Source organism: Tachysurus fulvidraco, chromosome 7, assembly GCF_022655615.1.
Source record: "Tachysurus fulvidraco isolate hzauxx_2018 chromosome 7, HZAU_PFXX_2.0, whole genome shotgun sequence".
Classification (NCBI taxonomy): Eukaryota; Metazoa; Chordata; class Actinopteri; order Siluriformes; family Bagridae; genus Tachysurus; species Tachysurus fulvidraco.
The window spans coordinates 2,633,192-2,655,403 of record NC_062524.1 but is presented as its reverse complement, the minus strand read 5'-3'; the positions used below and the strand labels follow the sequence as shown (position 1 = coordinate 2,655,403).

Below are 22,212 nucleotides of genomic sequence, written 5' to 3'. Positions count from 1 at the left end.
AATAAGACATTGCTTTATTTAGATGGACACATTAAACACTGCAGAGACATGGTCCTGTCTTTAGCAGAGAGCGCTTTCAATGCCACCAAGTTAAAAACTATCAACCTGGAGTTTGATTATGACGAGAGAGGCATTTCTGGTGCTTTCCTGAAGATTGTCTCTGTTGTGTCACCAGCATGTGCCAAGACATTTTGTGCATTTTCTCACAACACAATGCAGGAATTTTTTTCTGCTCTCTGGCTTCTAGAAAAACCAGAAATACTTGATGAGGTTCTCCATCTGTGTCAGAATGAAGACAGTGAACACATGAAACATATAATTCCTTTTCTCTGTGGGCTTCAATCACAAACCATCACTGATCATCTGAAGTTTCTCTTTCCATTGAACAAGATCAAGGACAATATTGATGGGTTCTTTGAGAAGGTCTTAAACACTTTCATTGGTGAACAACCAGATGATGAAAACACTGACATTGCCTTCATATGTCAGTGTCTGTATGAATTACAGTCACCTGCAACCTGCTGCTCATTTCTAGAGAGAATAAACTATCATCTAGATTTGAGTGATGAACATCTTGACCCTTACACCTGCTGTGCTGTGTCCTATGTAATCAGACAATCCACAAACACACAGGTTCATCTTGATTTGGAGAACAGTGCTGTTTCCCTCTCAGGAATGAAGATCATTCTCAAACATTCACAGTATCTAAGGTATTATATATTCATATTGTATGTTTTTGTGGATGTAATAATCAGAAAATTTTAAGTTGATATTATAGAGGTATATAAACACCTTTTACAGTGATGCACAACAACAATGTTTCAGATCAAACTAATTTAAATATTAGTCAAAAATAACAACATGCAGTTTTTTCAGTGGCAAGAAAAAGTATGTGAACCTTTTGGAATTTCATAGTTTTCTGAATAAATTTGTTATAAAATGTAATTTGATCTTCATCTAAATCAAAGGCATTGACAAGCAATGTATCTAAAAATAATTACACACACAAAAAAGTGATCTTTAAAGTCTTTATTGAAAACACCCATTCAACATTCAAAATGTTAGTGGAAAAAGTAAGTGAACCCTTAGAATTACCACTTCTACATCTACCACTTCTTGGTAGAGTAGCAACAGTCCCAAAGCGTCTCCATTTGTAGATCGTTTGCCTAACTGTAGACTGGTGAATTTCTTAACTCTTTGAACCCTTTTCAGCTTTATGTAAAGCAACAATTCTTAATTGTAAGTTTGTGAGGCATGGCTCACATAAACGTGTTCTTCTTGTGCAGAGTAAACTCCAAAAGTTTGAGGGGTTTTTATCAGTCAATAGCTGTAGTCCACACCTCCAAATGTATTTCCTTAACGAGACTCCAGGTGTGCTAAATCCTGACTCCCAATTAGCTTTTTTGAGGTCATTACCTCAAGGGTTCACATACTTTTTCCACAATGCTCTATGAGGTTTTTTGGTTGTTCTCAATAAAGATATAAAGATTAGATTTTTTTGTGTAATTATTTTTAGACAAATTGTTTGTCAATACCCTTGACTTGGATGAAGATCAGATCACGTTTTATGACAGAAAACCATGAAAAGTTCACATACGTTTTCTTGGGACTGTAAATGAAGGTTTTTATTATTAAGGAAAAACAAAATCCAAACCCACATGGCCCTGTGTGAAAAAGTGCTTGCCCCCTAAACCTAACAAAACATTTATTATTTATTAGTGAATTCTGCTGTCTACCAAAAAATCCTGAAGGACAATATGTGGCCATCTTTTTGTGATCTCAAGCTGAAATATTAGTGTGACAAAAAAAATAAAAATCAGGATGGGGCGAACACTTTTTCACACCACTGTATATTTAAAAACTTGATTTACTTGACAGCTTGATTTTTCTCTCAATATATGCTTTAGGCATCCAGATTCAGTTGAATGAAGCTGTCAGGATTATGAAAGTTCATTAACTGAAATGTAATAAGGACTGACTATATATGTCATCCATTCAGTCTTAATATAGCATATACAGAAACAAAAGCTGTACATTAAATTGCATAAAATAAATGGCTAATTAAACATTAACCATGGTATTGCCAGGCTGTGTGAGCAAATTTGCAGGCTTGATTGTGTTTTTTCTTGTTTCAAGGGATTTCTCAACAACACTAAGTCAGATCTGGACAATTGCCTTGAAGTGTGAGGAACTTAATTATCTGATAAATCTGCTACAGTTATGTGGGAATGAGATTCACATCCCAATGAGCAGTCAGACAGATGTGCTTGAGCAAGCTGGAAAAGTTATAACCCGATATGCAGAACAACTAAATCTCCATCTGCACTGTGATAAAGACCCACAACAGCTCACAGATCTTCTCTTAAGCACAGTGTTCTCATGGCTGCCACACATCAGCTCTCTCAAGTGAGTAACTCATGAAAAAATGATTTCTGCTAAACTTACTTTTGTTAAATGAAAGTAAGTCAAATGAATGTTTTTTAACAAAAAAAAATCACAGTAATTATTTTTCCAAGACGGCAGCATGGCACTAGCACGCATCGGCCACTCCAGATACAATATGGTGCTATTTACATTTTTTAGCCTGAATATTACTAGTACATGGACACCAGAGACAGTGGTGTTCATGTACACAACCACCAGAAATTAATACAATACAGAAATCATGCAACAACCAACCTGCATGATGATGTGTTGCACGCTGGATCTTGTTTACACAAACATTCCTGGCGGAGAACATTGTGCGGAGCCCCGCCCCCACCTTGGCTACTCAGACCACATCTCTGTTATGCTAATTCCAGCATACAGACCACTCGTCAGACGCTCCAAACTGGTTCTGAGGCAGGTGAAAACCTGGCCAGCAGGAGCCACTTCTGCTCTTCAGGACTGCTTTGAGTGCACTGACTGGAACATCTTCAGGGAGGCTGCAACCAATGGTGACTCCATCAACTTGGAGGAGTACACAGCATCAGTGACCAGCTCCATCGGCAAGTGCATCGATGATGTCACCGTCTCCAAGACCATCACCACACGCTCCAATCAGAAGCCATGGATGACTGCTAAAGTGCGTGCACTGCTGAAGACTGGAGACCTACCCTTCAGAGCAGGGGACAAGGTGACTCTAAGAACAGGAAGGGCCAAACTGTCTCAAACCATCAGGGAAACAAATCGCACACATACCCAGACAATTCACAGCCAATTTCCTGAGCAGCTCTGTTGTTCCTACATGCCCCAAGACAACCACCATTGTCCCCGCCCCAAAGAAGTCTACAGTGTCCTGCCTCAATGATTATCATCCCCTTGTACTCACACACATCGTTATGAAGTGCTTCGAGAAGAAAGTCATAAGGCACATCAAGACTCAGTTACCACCCTCACTGGACCCCCTACAGTTCGCATATCATCCAAATCACTCCACGGAAGATGCCATTGCCACGGCCATTCATTTAATTCTCACCCACTTGGACGAAGACACTTGCGTATGAATGCTGTTCATAGACTTTAGTTAAGCATTCAACACGATCATCTCTCAGCACCTGATTGGGAATCTGAGCCTGCTGGGACTGAACACCTCCCTCTGCAACTGGATCCTGGACTTCCTGACTGGGAGACCTCAGTCAGTTCGGATCTGGAACAGCATCTCCAGCACCACCACACTGAACACTGGAGCCCCTTAGGGCTGTGTGCTCAGCCCACTGCTGTTCACCTTGCTTACTCATGACTGTGCAGCAATGCACAGATCGAATCATATTATCAAGTATGCAGATGACACGACCGTGGTGGGTCACATCAGCAAGAACAACGAGTCAGCATACAGAGAGGAGGTGCAACAGTTAACTGCCTAGTGTAGAGCCAACAACCTGTCTCTGAATGTTGATAAAGCCAAAGAGATGATTGTTGACTTCAGCGGAGCACAGAGCGACCACTCTCTGCTGAACATCGATGGATCATCTGTAGAGATCATCAAGATCCCCAAATTTCTTGGTGTTCATCTAGCGGAGAACTTCATTTATTTATCTTTTTTTATTTCATTCATTCCTCTGTATACCTCAGACCAGATTCTGTTTTAGCACCATTCAGAACTGAGCTTATACAGTATTATATACAAACAATTTTTAGTGAGTCTTTAGGCTCCATGACATTACAGAGATAATTGTAATCAATAACAATAAAACTGCATTTTTTCCCCCACAGCTTTACCCCTACACAGGGAGAATCAAAGGAGAAATGCCAACAGAAATGTATGCTATTTACAATGGATTTGAGTTTACAAGTTTTCCTGTACCAAGGAGAAGATTTTGGAAAAGGGTGGAAAACAGCAAAGAAAATAATGGCAGCTATTTGTAAAGAACCAGGTGAATTCCTGCTGGATCTGTTCTCACATGTGAAGCAGTATGAGAGTAAAACACACAGGACTGTCCTTCCTGCATTACTGCCAGTTTACCGGTCACTTCCTGTTTGGTCCATAAAGCTCTCAGAGACAAAAGTCTCCGTCCTCCTAGAAGTGCTGAAACTCCAAACACAGAAGATACCAGTGGAGCTGAGAGACTGTTCAGATGAAGAGAGTGAAGTGAGGAGTTTCCTTCAGTGTCTGCCCTACATCTCACACCTCAGCTTTAATGAGTAAGTTATTACAGATTTCTCAGACTTTCTTTAGTGTTTGTGCTCCACAGCTGATAAAAGAACTGATTTAGTTTTTAAATATTTCTCTAGATTAATGTTACTATTTTAATTGCGTATATTTGTCCTGAAATGTGAAGAGTTGACTCAGTTCCATTTATTATTAACTGTATTATTAATGTTTATTCTATTTTAATTTCTATTCTTTTTTTTAAACTTGAATCTGATTTACACATTTCAGTAGCATTATTTTGCATTTGCTTTATGCACATAGTCACATTTTAGCATCATGAAGCCTCATTACACCCTGATGAGTAAATTCTGTGTCCTGATTTTCATTACACATTTATTTCAGGGCCTGATATCTTAAAAAAATTCTATCTTAAACACACATGCTTGCATCTAAAAGCATTGCTCTATATTCTATTGAAATCCCTGTCTGTAATGTGCAAAGGATTTTTAAAAATTTGTATCGCTTGTGTAGAGAAAGCGTTCACAGTGTGAAGGATAAGTTGACTGAGCATTTGAAGTTCATTCATAACTTTTATCCAAAAAATTGCCCCATTAGAAATGTTCTGTGCTGTCTGCTCCGATACCTATTATAAGAAAAACCTTTCTGTGGACTTTATTAAAGAGATTCTACTCATTATTAAACATATCATACTTATTTATTTAACTTTTGCCTGAAATGACATTCCATAATTTGAGTGTATTTTGATCCCAAAACATAAACCTGTGCATGACATGATCAGGCGTGGTTCCAAAACACTGTTGCGAAATCTATATATTATTTTACTCTAATGTAAGAAAAGTAGAAAGACCAATCACAAAAAAACTGAAAGGTCCTTTTTATACCCTAAAGGTGAGTGCTTGTGGATGAAGGCAGTGGTCTTGTTCCGGGCTATGTCCAGCCCGCAAGGTCATTTGTTCCGGCACCTCAATAGTCTAGAATAAATTTAGTTCAGCTGGACAACAGACACTACAGTTATAAAGTGATGTGCATCTGTTCAATTCATCACGAGCTGCAGTCGCAGCACAGACCAGGGGGTCACGTTACATTAGGCAAACGACAAGAGTAGCCTTTCCTTTGAGACACGATGACAGAAGATTTTGTGCGTCAATCTCACACATGCCATTAAAACTTGTAATCGCAGATATAATATTTATTCAGTAATTGTACAGAGACGATTGTCTAATATTCATCTGTTGTCTAGAAATATCACATACCTTGAGAATATTCACACTTGGCTACACAGAGTCACTGAATATCTCTGTTTCCTTCATTGTCAATAAGAAAACATGACATAGCATAAACGTTACTACTAGACAAGTACAATAGGCTTTCTTTTAGTGTCCCTGAGACACCCTCTGTATTCTAGCAACAACTCCTCAATATGTTTTACACAATGAGAAAAAGAAACTTGTCCAGAGTTTTTATTTTTTTTTTAGATATTTGAATATATACACTTATAGATATACTTTTTTTTATATGTTTGAAGCATATCAGAGACTTTTTACGATAGAGACAAAACATTTGTCTCTCTGGTCATCTGCCAAAGGCCATAACTGTAAATGTTTAATAAAAAAACAAAACAGGAGTCCATGAGATTCTCTATGTTGTGTACTGTAATAATGTGAGTATTTCACTTTTCCCCAGGACTGGCTCTAAACATGTGAAGAAAGAACATGAAAAGAGATGGAGAACATTTCTACTGGATTTGTGTCTGCATGCAGCTCTACACCAACCACAAACCATCCAGGAGACAGTGAATACAGTGATGACATATAAATATGAACGGTGTGAGTTCCTGCTGGATCTGTTCTCACATGTGAAGCAGTATGAGAGTAAAACACACAGGACTGTCCTTCCAGCATTACTGCCAGTTTACCGGTCACTTCCTGTTTGGTCCATAAATCTCTCAGAGACAAAAGTCTCCGTCCTCCTAGAAGTGCTGAAACTCCAAACACAGAAGATACCAGTGGAGGTGATAGACTGTTCAGATGAAGAGAGTGAAGTGAGGAGTTTCCTTCAGTGTCTGCCCTACATCTCACACTTCAGCTTTAATGAGTAAGTTATTACAGATTTCTCAGACTTTCTTTATTGCTCTGTGCTCCACTCTATAATGGAACTCTAAGAGCTGTACAGATGAGGACCTCAAACACCGCAAATGTATTAGATGTGTCATTAAAGGCGGGGTGTCTCTAAGTCTCTGTCTTAAAGGCAGGGTGCACGATGTTTCAAAAATGTGTCAGAAAACTGAGTCAGGCGGACTAACAAAACAAACGTGTAACCAATTAGCCAAAAGCGATTGAAAGATTGACATGGCGGATACCTCTGCCGTTACCTTTGCCTCGGGTTCAAGGTGCTGAACGTCATCTTCCGCATGTAACAAAGCTAAACCTTTTACGGTATAACACACTGTACTTCAAAAACACATTTGTATTACCATATTATTACTCATTGAGTTAATTTATTGATAAAAACATGCCCTCGGCCAGCTGCCCTATCAGGTTCCCGACATAATAGTTACCTGGGTTACGTATGTATGTGTGGGGCGGAGCTATCAATACAGGGGTGACACCCATTTGGGTTAGGGGCGTGTTTGTGTTGGTGATTTCAAATGTCAACATTGGCTTTCAGAGATCGTGCACCCTGCCTTTAAAAGAAAGCTGAGCTCCACGATGTTATTTGTACATATATTGACTTCTATTCATTAAAAATTAGCTGACCTCTAAAGTGTGGACTTTATTCAGGAGTGGTTAATAATCTGAAAGGTGTAATGAGAAAATCATCTTAAGTATTCTCACTTAACCCGTGTCTCAGTAAGTGTAAATATTTCTGTACAGATGTTGTACCTTTTCAGAGAAATGAGTGATTATCACTACTAAAACATCTTGGTTGCTTATATATCTTGAAAATAGTCAAGATTATCAAGTATCTCCTATACCAAGATTAAACAAATATTGATTATACTGGACACTTCTCAGAGGTAACATCTTGCAATGTGACAATAGTTTAGTGTCAGTGAGTAAATATCTACATTACTCCTTAAAATCTGGAACAAAACACATTAAACATTACATAAATATTGCAATTAACAAGGATTTTTTTTTACTGTTTGTGTCCTTAAGACATGATCTGTGTATAGCAACTACCCAATATTTTTACTCAATATGTGGAAGAAACTTTAGTCTTATTCACAGGTTTTTATTTATCAAGCATTTAAAAAAAGAGTAGGAATTGTTGGGTTCTATTGTGTGTTATCTTCACCTTTCTCCAGGTTTGACTCTAAACATGGGAAAAAAGAACAAGAAAAGAGATGGAGAACATTTCTACTGGATTTGTGTCTGCATGCAGCTCTACACCAACCACAAACCATCCAGGAGACAGTGGAGAAAGTGATAACACATAAATATGAACAGAGTGAGTTCCTGCTGGATCTGTTCTCACATGTGAAGCAGTATGAGAGTAAAACACACAGCAGTGTCCTTCCAGCATTGCTGCCAGTTTATCAGTCACTTCCTGTTTGGTCCATAAATCTCTCAGAGAGAAAAGTCTCCGTTCTCCTAGAAGTGCTGAAACTCCAAACACAGAAGATACCAGTGGAGGTGATAGACTGTTCAGATGAAGAGAGTGAAGTGAGGAGTTTCCTTCAGTGTCTGCCCTACATCTCACACCTCAGGTTTAATGGGTAAGTTATTACAGATTTCTCAGACTTTCTTTATTGCTCTGTACTCCACAGCTGATAAAAAGAACTTTTTTTTTAAATAAAGAAATATATTACTGCAGAAATATAACCATATTTAGGAAAAAATATTTGGCTCTGAAATAGAACAAAATTGTTTTAGCTTAATCTCTTATATTGTTAGTTCGGAAATGTGAACAAGAAGTTCAAACCCTAATTTACTTTTATTTATTTATAACTTGTTTATTAGTCTGATCCAGTTTTCGTACTAGATTAGTTGGGATACAGTGCATCTTACTATAAAATGAAAAGTGGACAGAACAAAAATATAAATGGCCACATCTACGCTTCCAGTTGTAGTTAGTAAGTTTGATACTCCGTACTGGCTTCAAGATGCATTTCAATTATCACAGTTTTTAGCAAAATCTGATTCAAGGACATTTATGACTGAAAAAAAAAACAATGTGCATAAATAATTTTTATGAACAGAACTTTAATATTGTAAAAGACATAATAATAATAATAATAATACATTTTATTTAAAGGCGCCTTTCTAACACTCAAGGTCACCGTACAAAAGAAGAAGAAAAACAACAAAAAATATAGTTATACAATACTTACATAGAAAAAAAAAAAATTGGACCAACATTACAAATCATGATCTAGAATAAGCTAAACTAAACAGATGAGTTTTAAGCTGAGATTTAAATGATGAAAGAGAATCAAATATTACGGAGCTCAGATGGAAGTGAGTTCCAGAGCTGAGGTGCAGAGTAACTGAAAGCTCTGTTCCCCATCGTTACAAGACGGACAGAGGGAACAATGAAATGAGTGGAAGAAGAAGACCTAAGAGTGCGAGTTGGTTTTGGAGTATGAAGAAGATCAAGAAGATATGAAGGTGCAAGATTGTGGATAGCTTTAAATGTTAGAAGAAGAATTTTATACTTGATACGAAAATTAATGGGAAGCCAGTGTAGCTGTTCCAGAACAGGTGTAATATGATGGATAGAGGGAGTACGAGTGATAATACGGGCAGAAGAGTTTTGAACGAGTTGCAGCTTATGAAGGGTTTTGTGAGGAAGCCCAATAAGAAGAGAATTACAGTAGTCAAGCCGGGAGGTTACTAGACTGTGAATAAGAGTGGTGGTAGATTGAGTGGTGAGAAAGGAACGAAGCCTATTGATATTTCGAAGGTGAAAGTATGCAGCCCGAGTAACATTATTTACATGTGAGGTAAAAGAAAGGGTATCAAAGATGACACCAAGACTCTTAACCTGAGATGAGGGAGCTATGAGAGATTCATCAATGGAAATAAGAAAATTCGAAAATTTGTTAAGCACAGTTTTTGTGCCTATAAGGAGAAATTCTGTTTTATTGCTATTTAGTTTAAGAAAATTTGCTGAAAACCATGATTTTATGTCAATGAGACAATCAGAAAGAGCAGATGGAGGGAGTTTGGAATGTGGTTTTGTGGAAAGGTAGAGCTGGGTGTCATCCGCATAGCAATGAAACTTAACCTGATGTTTATGAAAAATATGACCAAGGGGTAAAAGGTAAGTAATAAATAACAAAGGGCCAAGAACAGAGCCCTGGGGAACACCAGAGGTAACGGAAACTACAGAAGAGGTGAATGATTTTAGTTGAACAAACTGTGTGCGATCAGAGAGATATGAATGAAACCATTTCAGAGGCGTGTTGGTGATGCCAATAGTGGAAAGCCTGTCTAAAAGAATATCGTGGGAAATTGTATCAAAAGCTGCACTCAGATCAAGGAGAAGGAGGATGGATAGTAAACCAGAATCAGCTGCTATAAGCAAATCGTTTGTGACTTTTAATAGAGCTGTTTCAGTGCTATGAAATGGGCGAAAACCAGATTGGAATTGTTCATATAGATTATTGCCAGACAAGTGGATATGAAGTTGAGCAGCAACAACTTTTTCCAAAATTTTAGAAATGAAAGGAAGATTAGAAATAGGACGAAAATGATTAAGGTTGTTGGTGTCCAAACCTGGTTTCTTTAGAATTGGAGTTACAGCAGCTGTTTTGAAAAGAGAAGGAACAGCCCCAGTGGTAAGGGAAGAATAAATAATATCCATAATAAACTGGGACAGAGAGGAAGCAGTAGCCTTAACAAGGACAGTTGGTAAAGGATCAAGAACACAGGTTGAAGATTTAGATTGATGAATAAGTTTTAAGATATCATCAATTGTGGGCAGAATAAACTCAGAGAACAATTGTGTAGGAACAGGTAGAACTGAGACACATGGAGTAGAAACAGGAGTGGCCATAAGTTGACGATGAATGCCTTCAATTTTTGAGGTAAAGAATGATGCTAAAGTATTGCAGAAATCAGATGAGTACAAATGAGAGGGAAGTGAGTCGGTGGGTGTTGTAAAATTTTTCAATAAGGAAAAAAGAAGCTTTGAATTCCCTTCATTAGAACCGATTAAGCCAGAATAGTATGTAGATTTAGCTTTAGCAATAGTGTCTTTATAGTGAGACATGTGTTCTGAGTACATTTCCTTGTGGACAGTAAGGCCAGTTCTTCTGAAAAGTCTCTCAAGCTGTCGTCCTTTTGCTTTTAATTGCCTGAGAAAAGGAGTGAACCAGGGTGCAGTAACAGTAAATGAAACAGTCCTAGTCTTAACTGGAGCAAAAGTATTCAACAAATTATGGAGACTATTATTGTACTGAGAGACCAAATTATCTGGAGTGGAACAGCTGTCAGCCCTAGGAAGACTTGCAATGCTTAAAGACAAGTTGTCCAAATTAATGTCCTTGATTTTCCGGAATGATATAATACGTGAAGATTTTGATTTGAAGAGAGGAAGATCAACATTAAAGGACAGTAACAGATGATCAGTACATGGAAAAAAGTCTGCATTTTGCCTGGAGAGACACCTGAACAACAGATTAAATCCAAAGTATGTCCTTTAATATGCGTGGGAAAATTCACATGTTGCTGCAGTCCGAAGCTATCCAGACAAGATGTAAATTCTTTAGCAAGGTTGTTGTGAACATCATCCATGTGAACATTGAAATCCCCCACAAGAATTATATTTGGTGAAAGAGTAGTTATTTCATTCAAAAAAGCAGCAAAGTCAGGGATAAAATCCTTGTTAAATTTTGGTGGTCGATATACAGTGCTGATAATAGTTGGAGTAGATCCAGAGAGCCGACAAACTGCAGCCTCAAATGAGTGGGAGACAGAAACATTCACTGACCTCAGTCTCCACTTCTCACGGTAGATTATCGCCAGACCTCCTCCTCGACCAGAATCACGTGGTTGAGAGATGTAAACAAACCCTGGCGGAATGGCGTCGTTGAGTGCAATAAAGTCATTTTGTTGCTGCCATGTTTCGGTCAAACAGAGAAAATCAATCTTGCGATTTGCAAGAAGATCCTGCACAAGATGCCCTTTACTCGTAAGAGAGCGGATGTTAAGAAGACCGAAACTGACAGCGCTGTTGTTGCTTGGTCTGGTAGCCGAGTTAGCCAGGTTCACCAGCACACGCTGACCGGCGCGGCGACCGGCGTTCCTTGGTGGGCGTCGAACAGCTGACCATAATGACTTTATATCACTTGATTTATTAAACCAGAAGTTCCGCCGAGAGCCACGATGAATATATTTCCGCCTAGGCAGATATAAGATGTCCGGATGAGCAAGCAGTACAGGAGGTATTGAGTCATATAAACACGGACGGAAACTCAAAAGTTCAGCAGCAGAGTATTGAAACAGTACTGCGGACTGTACAAGATGCAGTACAGTCCAGGCAAGTACAAGCCATAAGCAATAGATCCTCATTGTAGTCTATGTAGTGTATATGATGTTAATTATTGTTATCGGGGAGAGCAGCGGCAGCCAAGACGCGCCAGCGTTCACTCAGACCCGTGACCTCAGAGATAAATCTCTCACATGCAGCACAGGTTCACCATATCTTAAAATTAAACAAATACATTTATAAATTCTTCCAAAAAAAATTGACTAATTAAATAAAGTATCTCAGGCTGTGAAACAGTTGACTGAAACATAATAGTTTATTTTCTGGTGACGGTGCAGATTCTTTATGAAGGAATGTGACCATGTGACCAAAGTGCGCTCTATCATTGAACTCTATACTCAATATGTGGAAGAAACTTTAGTCGTATTCACAGGTATTTATCAAGCATTTAAAAAAAGAGTAGGAATTGTTGGGTTCTATTGTGTGTTATCTTCACCATTCTCTAGGTTTGACTCTAAACATGGGAAGATAGAACAAGAAAAGAGATGGCGAACATTTCTACTGGATTTGTGTCTGCATGCAGCTCTACACCAACCACAAACCATCCAGGAGACAGTGGAGAAAGTGATGACACATAAATATGAACGGTGTGAGTTCCTGCTGGATCTGTTCTCACATGTGAAGCAGTATGAGAGTAAAACACACAGGACTGTCCTTCCAGCATTACTGCCAGTTTATCAGTCACTTCCTGTTTGGTCCATAAATCTCTCAGAGAGAAAAGTCTCCGACCTCCTAGAAGTGCTGAAACTCCAAACACAGAAGATACCAGTGGAGGTGATAGACTGTTCAGATGAAGAGAGTGTAGTGAGGAGTTTCCTTCAGTGTCTGCCCTACATCTCACACTTCAGCTTTAATGGGTAAGTTATTACAGATTTCTCAGACTTTCTTTATTGCTCTGTGCTCCACTCTATAATGGAACTCTAAGAGCTGTACAGATGAGGACCTCAAACACCGCAAATGTATTAGATGTGTCATTAAAGGCGGGGTGTCTCTAAGTCTCTGTCTTAAAGGCAGGGTGCACGATGTTTCAAAAATGTGTCAGAAAACTGAGACAGGCGGACTAACAAAACAAACGTGTAACCAATTAGCCAAAAGCGATTGAAAGATTGACATGGCGGATACCTCTGCCGTTACCTTTGCCTCGGGTTCAAGGTGCTGAACGTCATCTTCCGCATGTAACAAAGCTAAACCTTTTACGGTATAACACACTGTACTTCAAAAACACATTTGTATTACCATATTATTACTCATTGAGTTAATTTATTGATAAAAACATGCCCTCGGCCAGCTGCCCTATCAGGTTCCCGACATAATAGTTACCTGGGTTACGTATGTATGTGTGGGGCGGAGCTATCAATACAGGGGTGACACCCATTTGGGTTAGGGGCGTGTTTGTGTTGGTGATTTCAAATGTCAACATTGGCTTTCAGAGATCGTGCACCCTGCCTTTAAAAGAAAGCTGAGCTCCACGATGTTATTTGTACATATATTGACTTCTATTCATTAAAAATTAGCTGACCTCTAAAGTGTGGACTTTATTCAGGAGTGGTTAATAATCTGAAAGGTGTAATGAGAAAATCATCTTAAGTATTCTCACTTAACCCGTGTCTCAGTAAGTGTAAATATTTCTGTACAGATGTTGTACCTTTTCAGAGAAATGAGTGATTATCACTACTAAAACATCTTGGTTGCTTATATATCTTGAAAATAGTCAAGATTATCAAGTATCTCCTATACCAAGATTAAACAAATATTGATTATACTGGACACTTCTCAGAGGTAACATCTTGCAATGTGACAATAGTTTAGTGTCAATGAGTAAATATCTACATTACTCCTTAAAATCTGGAACAAAACACATTAAACATTACATAAATATTGCAATTAACAAGGATTTTTTTTTACTGTTTGTGTCCTTAAGACATGATCTGTGTATAGCAACTACCCAATATTTTTACTCAATATGTGGAAGAAACTTTAGTCTTATTCACAGGTTTTTATTTATCAAGCATTTAAAAAAAGAGTAGGAATTGTTGGGTTCTATTGTGTGTTATCTTCACCTTTCTCCAGGTTTGACTCTAAACATGGGAAAAAAGAACAAGAAAAGAGATGGAGAACATTTCTACTGGATTTGTGTCTGCATGCAGCTCTACACCAACCACAAACCATCCAGGAGACAGTGGAGAAAGTGATAACACATAAATATGAACAGAGTGATTTCCTGCTGGATCTGTTCTCACATGTGAAGCAGTATGAGAGTAAAACACACAGGACTGTCCGTCCTGCATTGCTGCCAGTTTATAGGTCACTTCCTGTTTGGTCCATAAATCTCTCAGAGAGAAAAGTCTCCGTTCTCCTAGAAGTGCTGAAACTCCAAACACAGAAGATACCAGTGGAGCTGAGAGACTGTTCAGGTGAAGAGAGAGAAGTGAGGAGTTTCCTTCATTGTCTGCCCTACATCTCACACCTCAGGTTTAATGGGTAAGTTATTACAGATTTCTCAGACTTTCTTTAGTGTTTGTGCTTCACAGCTGATAAAAGAAGTGTTTGTTTTAAAATGAAATACTCCTGCAGATTTTCTCCATTAATGATTATGTGGCCAAATAAATTATAATCAGATTAAATTGCTTCTCTAAATGCACTAATTAAATTGCTGATACCAATGAACAAAGACAAAGAAACCCAAAAACATGGTCTTGTTTGTGTTGGCAAGGCAAGTTTATTTCTGTAGCACATTTCATACAAAGAGGTTATTCAAAGTGCTTTACTTAGATATTAGAAAACAATTTATAAGCGGAAAAAAATAAATAAATAAATAAATAAATAAATAAATAAATATATATATATATATATATATATATATATATATTAGTATTTTCTGCACTATAAGGCGCACCTAAAAGCCTTAAATTTTCTCAGAAATCGGCTGTGTGCCTTATAATCCTGAGCACCTTATGTGTGTACCAAGTTCGAAAAATCTGTAAAAATGTTGTGTGACTGTCCGACCAATTCTTGCTGACACAGGAACGTAATACATACACTATGTAAGCTGGCAGCCATAAACCAATCAAAGGACATTACGTAATACGTACAGTACATATGCTTACCTCCTCCACGCCTCAGGTAGGTATACTACCGGTATGTTGCAAAACATTTGTTTCTTCCTAACCATTATGCGCTCCACACTCCAGTCCAGTAGGTGGAGGTAAATGCACCTTAAGGTGGTTTGCCATTCCGCCAATAAAAATCAGATGCTTACGAGGCACAATTCAAACTACAGGCTATCAGTTATGCAGTTGTAAATGGGAATAGAGCTGCAAAAGAATTCAACATCAATGAATCTATGGTTTGGAAGTGGAGGAAGCAAGAAAATGCACTGAGAGGAGTTAAGAAAACACAGTAGATGAGGACTTTGATGTATTTGTGGGAGAATATTGATTAAAAAATAATGTGTGTGTTGTTAAATAGTAGAATTAAGATCAACTAAACTCACTGTTTTGCTTCCGTTACCTTTTTTTGTAGACCGTATGTTTTAGCATGTGCCTTATAATACGGTGCGCCTTATGTATGGGTTAAGTACAGAAATAGATCCCGTAATTGACACTGCGCCTTATAATCCGGTGCGCCTTATGGTGCGGAAAATACTGTATGTAAAACTAAGAGACACACGATAAAATCATAATAAAAACAATTAAAGAAAGTAAATGTGATTTTAATAAAAACAGTTTAAAATATGTTAAAAAGAATAAAATAGGAGTAAAAGTGATTTGTATAAAAAGCACAGTCAGTGTGAAGCAGCACAGCGCTCATTCAGTAAATGCAGAGTTAAACAGATGTGTTTTTAATCTTGATTTAAAAGTGTCTACTGTTGAAGCACATCTGATCTCTTCTGGAAGCTGATTCCAGCTATAGGTGGCGTAATAACTAAATGCTGACGCACCTTGTTTTGAGTGAACCCTTGGTATCTCTAACTGACCTGATCCTAATGATCTGAGCAGTCAGCTTGGTTTATATTCAATTAGCATATCTGTCATGTATTTCAGTCCTAGGCCATGAATTGATTTATAAACCAGTAACAATACTTTAAAATCTATTCTAAATGTAACTGGAAGCCAGTGTAAGGACCTGAGGACTGGAGTGATGTGCTCAGATGTTTTGGTTCTGGTCAGAATTCTAGCAGCAGCGTTCTGTATGAGCTGCAGCTGTCTAATGGTCTTTTGGGGGATCCCAGTAAGGAGTCCACTGCAATAATCCACCCTGCTGGTGATGAAAGCATGAACAAGTTTCTCTAAGTCCTGTCTTGAGACAAAACATCTAATTCTGGCTATATTTCTGAGATGGTTGTAAGCTGATTTGCTTATCGCTTTCACATGACTACTGAAATTAAAGTCAGACTCTAAAATTACACCAAGTTTTCTGACTTTATTTTGTGACTTGACCTCTAGAGTCAAGGTGTGTGTTAACCTTGAGAGTTTCATCTTTATTTCCGAATACAATGACTTTGGTTTTGTCTTTGTTTAACTGGAGGAAGTTTTGACGCATCCATCTGTTAATTTCATCAATGCACTTACATAGAGAGTCAATGGAGCTAAGTATATCATTAGGGGACAGTCATTAGGAGACAGGGCTAAGTATATCTGGGTGTCATCTACATAGCAATTTGGTTCTTTTTCATTATTTGACCAATTGGGAGCATATACAAATTAAAATAGAAGCGGTGCAAGAATTGAGCCCTGTGGGACTCCACATGTCATGGATTGTCCACTTAGATTTATAGTTACCTATGTTCACATAGTAACCTCTCCTTTTTAGGTATGGTTTAAACCATTTGAGTACCATCCCAGAAAGCCCTACCAGTCTATGTAAGAGTATGGTGTGATCTACCGTGTCAAAGGCAGCACTAAGATCTAGTAGCACCAGCACTGATATTTTACCCGAATCAGAGTTTAAGCGAATATCATTTATTATCTTTATGAGCACTGTCTCTGTGCTGTGATGCTGGGGGAAACCAGATTGAAAATTGTCCAGATAGCCATTTGAGTTTAAGAATTTGTTCAGCTGATTGAAAACAACCTTTTCAATGATCTTGCCTATAAAAGGAAGATTAGAGATTGGTCTGTAGTTGCTAAGTATGGTTTTGTCTAGGTTACTCTTTTTTAGGAGACGTTTAACAACTGCCGTTTTTAGGGACCCTGGAAAAGTGCCTGTGAGCAGAGAGGTATTTACTATTTTTAAGAGGTCAGTTTCTAAGCAGTTAAGTACCTTTTTGAGAAAGGATGTGGGGAGGGTGTCAAGGCTGCAAGTTGATGCTTTAAGATGTTGTACAGTTTCTTCCAGGGTTTTTACATAAATTATGTCAAATTCTGAGATGTTTGAGGTTGTCAAATTTTTGAGGTTGTCGTAGTGAGGTCTGATTGACCACATTACAATATGAGGCCGTATTGATTGCCATTCTGATATTACTGATTTTCTCAGAGGAAAAAGGTTGCAAACTCATTGCATTTGTTGTCAGAGAGCATTTCACTAGGAAATTGATTTGGGGGGTTTGTTAGTGTCTCTACAGTAGCAAAAAGAGTAAGAGTGTTGTTTATGTTGTTGTTTATAATGTTTGAGAAGAAGATCTGTCTAGCTGTGCCTAGTTCTACATTGAAAGCACGAAGACTGTCCTTATAGATGCTATAATGTACTTCAAGTTTTCTGCCACATACATTCAGCTTTTCTGCATGTTCTTTTCATGCTCTGTACCGCTGTTGTGTTTCTCCAAGGTGCTTTACGTCTGCCAGTGATCATCCTGACCTTTACTGGAGCTATACCATCAATAGCATCTATAACTTTTAATTTAAAATTTTCAAGGAGAACATCAACAGAGTCTGCCGATATGTTTGGCAACATTGATATAGCATTCATAAATACCTCACTGGTGTCTTCATGTATGTACCTTTTTTGACATAGACAGATCTAGCACCAGTGGCAGGACAGATCAATAAATCAAAGTAAACACAGAAATGGTCAGATAGCACTTCATCCTTGATAACAGTGGATGGAATGTTTAGACCCTTGCTAATGAGCAGATAAGAGTGTGTCCCCTATTGTGTGTAGGACCTTGCACGTGCTGGGTCAGATCAAAAGTGTTTAAAACATTTAACAGTTCAATTGCAGTATTGTTTTCTGCATTGTCTATATGAATGTTGAAATCTCCAGCAATAACCCATCACGATTTGATGTGTTATTTTGTTCATGAGTACCCGGATATAGCAGATTAATAAAGGGCAGCAGTATTTTAAGCATATTATATTTTCTTTGAGCAAATTATTTATTATTTTATAACAACTTCCCAATGTGTCTAGAAATCACCCAATGAGTGCTTAGAATGGTCTAATTACAGCTCACAGGGAATTTTCTCATCTTTTGTTTTAGCCCAGCAACAATAACATCAGTTTAAATTTTATTAATAGACTTTTTCTCTTTAAGCTGTACTCTGGCAGATTGCTACAGACAAGAATCTCTGATCTGTTTTATTTTCAACAGTCTGTTGTGCTTGTTTTCTCTACGTAACTTTCTGTAAAACAAAAACAACACAAAGAAAAACAAAATCAAAACATCCATAATAAGTAAATGGGAGAGATTGTCTGTCTTGTTTGAGAGAGGGTGTAGGTTTCAGTAGTGATTCTGTACGTTTTGAACTAGGCTTATTCTAATCATCTGAAACGTTCTGATGTTAATATCTCTCAAACCAAATTAAAACCAAATTAAAATGATAATGATAGTACAGACAAGTACAATAGGCTTTCTTTTAGTGTCCCTGAGACACCCTCTGTATTCTAGCAAGAGCTCCTCAATATATTTTACACAATGAGAAAAAGAAACTTTAGTGACTTCTGCACAGTTTTTTTTTTAGATATTTGAAATTTATACACTTATAAATATACTTTTTTAATATGTTTAAAACATATCAAAGTTTTTAAAGGTGGGGTATACGTTGTTTGAATGCTAATGTTGACATTTCAAATCACCAAAATTTCAAAAACGCCCCTAACCCAAATGGGTGTTAACCCTGTTTTGATAGCTCCGCCCCATACATACATAGGTGCTGAGGCAGCTGGCCGAGGGTATAAAAATATCAATAAATGAACTCAGTGAGTAATGCTATGGTAATACATGTGTTTTTGAAGTACTGTGTGTTGTACCGTTCAGTTCTCTCCAGCAAGCTGATCCTATATGAACACAGTCCTGCTTCTTGCCTTATCGTAAGCCTTTTTTCGCTTTTCGTTTTTATCCGCCATGTCAATGTTTCAATCACTTTCTGCTATTGTCAGACATGCGCACTGAACACTCTCTCCGCCGCATATTGACAAGACACGCCTCTTTCTGCTCATTGGCTACATGTTTGTTTTGTTTATCGGCCCGACTCAGTTTTCTGAAGCATTTCTCAAACATCGTGCACCCCACCTTTAAGACAGAGACTACAAACCATTTGTCTATCTGGAAAATCTGCCAAAGGCCATAACTGTTGTGTACTGTAATAATGTGAGTATTTCACTTTTCTTCAGGACTGGCTCTAAACATGTGAAGAAAGAACATGAAAAGAGATGGCGAACATTTCTACTGGATTTGTGTCTGCATGCAGCTCTACACCAACCACAAACCATCCAGGAGACATTGAATACAGTGATAACATATAAATATGAACAGAGTGATTTCCTGCTGGATCTGTTCTCACATGTGAAGCAGTATGAGAGTAAAACACACAGGACTGTCCTTCCAGCATTGCTGCCAGTTTACCGGTCACTTCCTGTTTGGTCCATAAATCTCTCAGAGACAAAAGTCTCCGTCCTCCTAGAAGTGCTGAAACTCCAAACACAGAAGATACCAGTGGAGCTGAGAGACTGTTCAGATGAAGAGAGAGAAGTGAGGAGTTTCCTTCAGTGTCTGCCCTACATCTCACACCTCAGCTTTAATGAGTAAGTTATTTCAGATTTCTCAGACTTTCTTTAGTGTTTGTGCTTAACAGCTGATAAAAGAAGTGTTTGTTTTAAAATGAAATACTCCTGCAGATAAATATCACCACATTTTGTTAAGAGATCACACCATATTATCCTTTCCCCTTCTGAGCATTTTTTACTCTTCCTCTCTGACCAGCAATGCAGAATAATGTGCTGAGCAGTGCTTCACTTCATCTTCAGAGCTACATGTAATCTGCTCTGACAGTCACACAGCAGTTATCAAGTGCCGTAATGCGAGGCAATAGTTATAGATACCAACATGTGCAACCGATTGGGGCATTTAGTATTTTTATCAGATTTTTTAGGACAAACTTACAATCGATGTAGACTACGAATACTGTTACAAAATAAATAGTTTTTAAATATATTTCAGTTGATTGTGGCACCTCCCCCACCAATTTTCTTCATTAATGATTGCTGCCAAATAAGAGTAATAAGAGAGTCTGGCTCCTAACCCTAAGGTTGTGGGTTCCAGTATAGGGCCGGCCACGACTGAGGTGCCCTTGAGCAAGGCACCGAAAGACGCCCCAGAAATGCTTCCCGGGTGCCGCAGCATAAATGGCTGCCCACTGCTCCAGGTGTGTGTTCACGGTGTGTGTGTTCACTGCTGTGTGTGTGCACTTTGGATGGGTCAAATGCAGAGAACGAATTCTGAGTATGGGTCACCGTACTTAGCCGTATGTCATGTCACTTTCACTTTTAAGCATATTATAACTTCTTTTAGAAAAGTATTTATTATTTTATAAAAACTTCCTGATGTGTCTAGAGATCACCCCATGAGTGCTTAGAATGGTCAAATGTGGAAAATGATTCTAATTACAGCTCATAGGTAATTTTTTCATCTTTTACTACTCTTACAGCTTACTTGAAGTTCATTTATAACTTCATCCATAAAAAATTGCCCCATGAGAAATAGTGCTGTCTGCGCCGATAACTATTATGGGAAAAGCTTTCTGTGGACTTTAAAGTGATCATTCTTATTAACTATTGAACATATAATTATTTATTTAATATTTGCCTGAAATGACATTCCATCATTTCTTTTATCCCAAAACATAAATCTTAGCATGACATATTATTGGTTCCAAAACTGTCAGTCAGTGACACTGGACTTAATATTGCTCCTTACTCTGGCTGATATCATACAGGAAAATGTGCTTGACTTCATAAATGTTCATGTAGGAAAAGTGTAGGGAACCTATTCTTTGCTCATACACATCTCTCTCATTCAAAATGCAGCCACCAACAAAACCCCAACACTTATTTTTTTCACAATGGTGAATTCTTGTGTTTAAAGGCAGTGGTCTAGATGTTATTAGTGTTTAAATCCTGACACAGATACATTTATTGCATAAAGCTGTGCAGTGTGAGCTCCTTGCAGGTGATGTTAATAATCTGAAAGACACACTGACAGAATTAGCTTAAGTCCATGTGTAAACTCTCTGAATACACCTGTGACTCTGTGTGCAGTTGAGTGTGAATATTCTCAATGTATGTGATATTTATGCATTAATTGTACAGAGATGATTGTCTAATATTGTTGAGTAAATATCTGTTTCCTTCAACATCAAGAATAAAACATGACATAGCATAAACATTACTACTAGACAAGTACAATAGGCTTTCTTTTAGTGTCCCTGAGGCACCCTCTGTATTCTAGCAACAACTCAATATATTTTACTCAATGAGAAAAAGAAACTTTAGTGACGTTTGCACAGTTTTTTTTAGATATTTGAATATATACACTTATACTTTTTTGATATGTTTGAAACATATCAGAGACTTTACGATAGAGACAAAACATTTCAGTCAGGACCACTTGAGTCAAAATAAAGACAATTCTTTGAAATATTAAAATTTTTTATTTGCAAGCTTATGAAATTTACATCTGGCAGTATGGCTCTGTTCTGAATTCCCCTTCCTTTTCATGAGCTCCATGAAAGCTAGTCAGGGAACAGCAGCAGCTTCGTTGGGGGACAATCTCCCATTAACTGGGAAAGCAGCCAGACAAAATCCCCCCAAACAGACCATACCAGGCAATCCTCCCTGGCTCTTCATGCTAACTGAAGAGCCAGCAGAGGATTAAAGCGAGCTTTTCACTAGCCAAACTTATTAGTAAAT

General features: G+C 38.0%; 1 protein-coding gene across 23 annotated transcripts in view; it reads left to right on the top strand.

The window, feature by feature from the left end:
- Window positions 1-22,212, top strand: part of LOC113650479 — a 289,734-nt gene that overhangs the window by 189,064 nt on the left and 78,458 nt on the right. For 18 of the 23 annotated variants that reach the window (XM_047816738.1, XM_047816737.1, XM_047816721.1 and 15 more), the window contains exons 5-11: window positions 2,137-2,406; window positions 4,195-4,623; window positions 6,278-6,688; window positions 7,902-8,312; window positions 12,535-12,945; window positions 14,159-14,569; window positions 19,639-20,049. In XM_047816738.1, the coding sequence (XP_047672694.1) occupies window positions 2,137-2,406; window positions 4,195-4,623; window positions 6,278-6,688; window positions 7,902-8,312; window positions 12,535-12,945; window positions 14,159-14,569; window positions 19,639-20,049 (2,754 nt within the window). The remainder of the gene's footprint in view (window positions 1-2,136; window positions 2,407-4,194; window positions 4,624-6,277; window positions 6,689-7,901; window positions 8,313-12,534; window positions 12,946-14,158; window positions 14,570-19,638; window positions 20,050-22,212) is intronic. The other 5 variants (XM_047816728.1, XM_047816727.1, XM_047816725.1 and 2 more) reach the window with 5 other exon arrangements.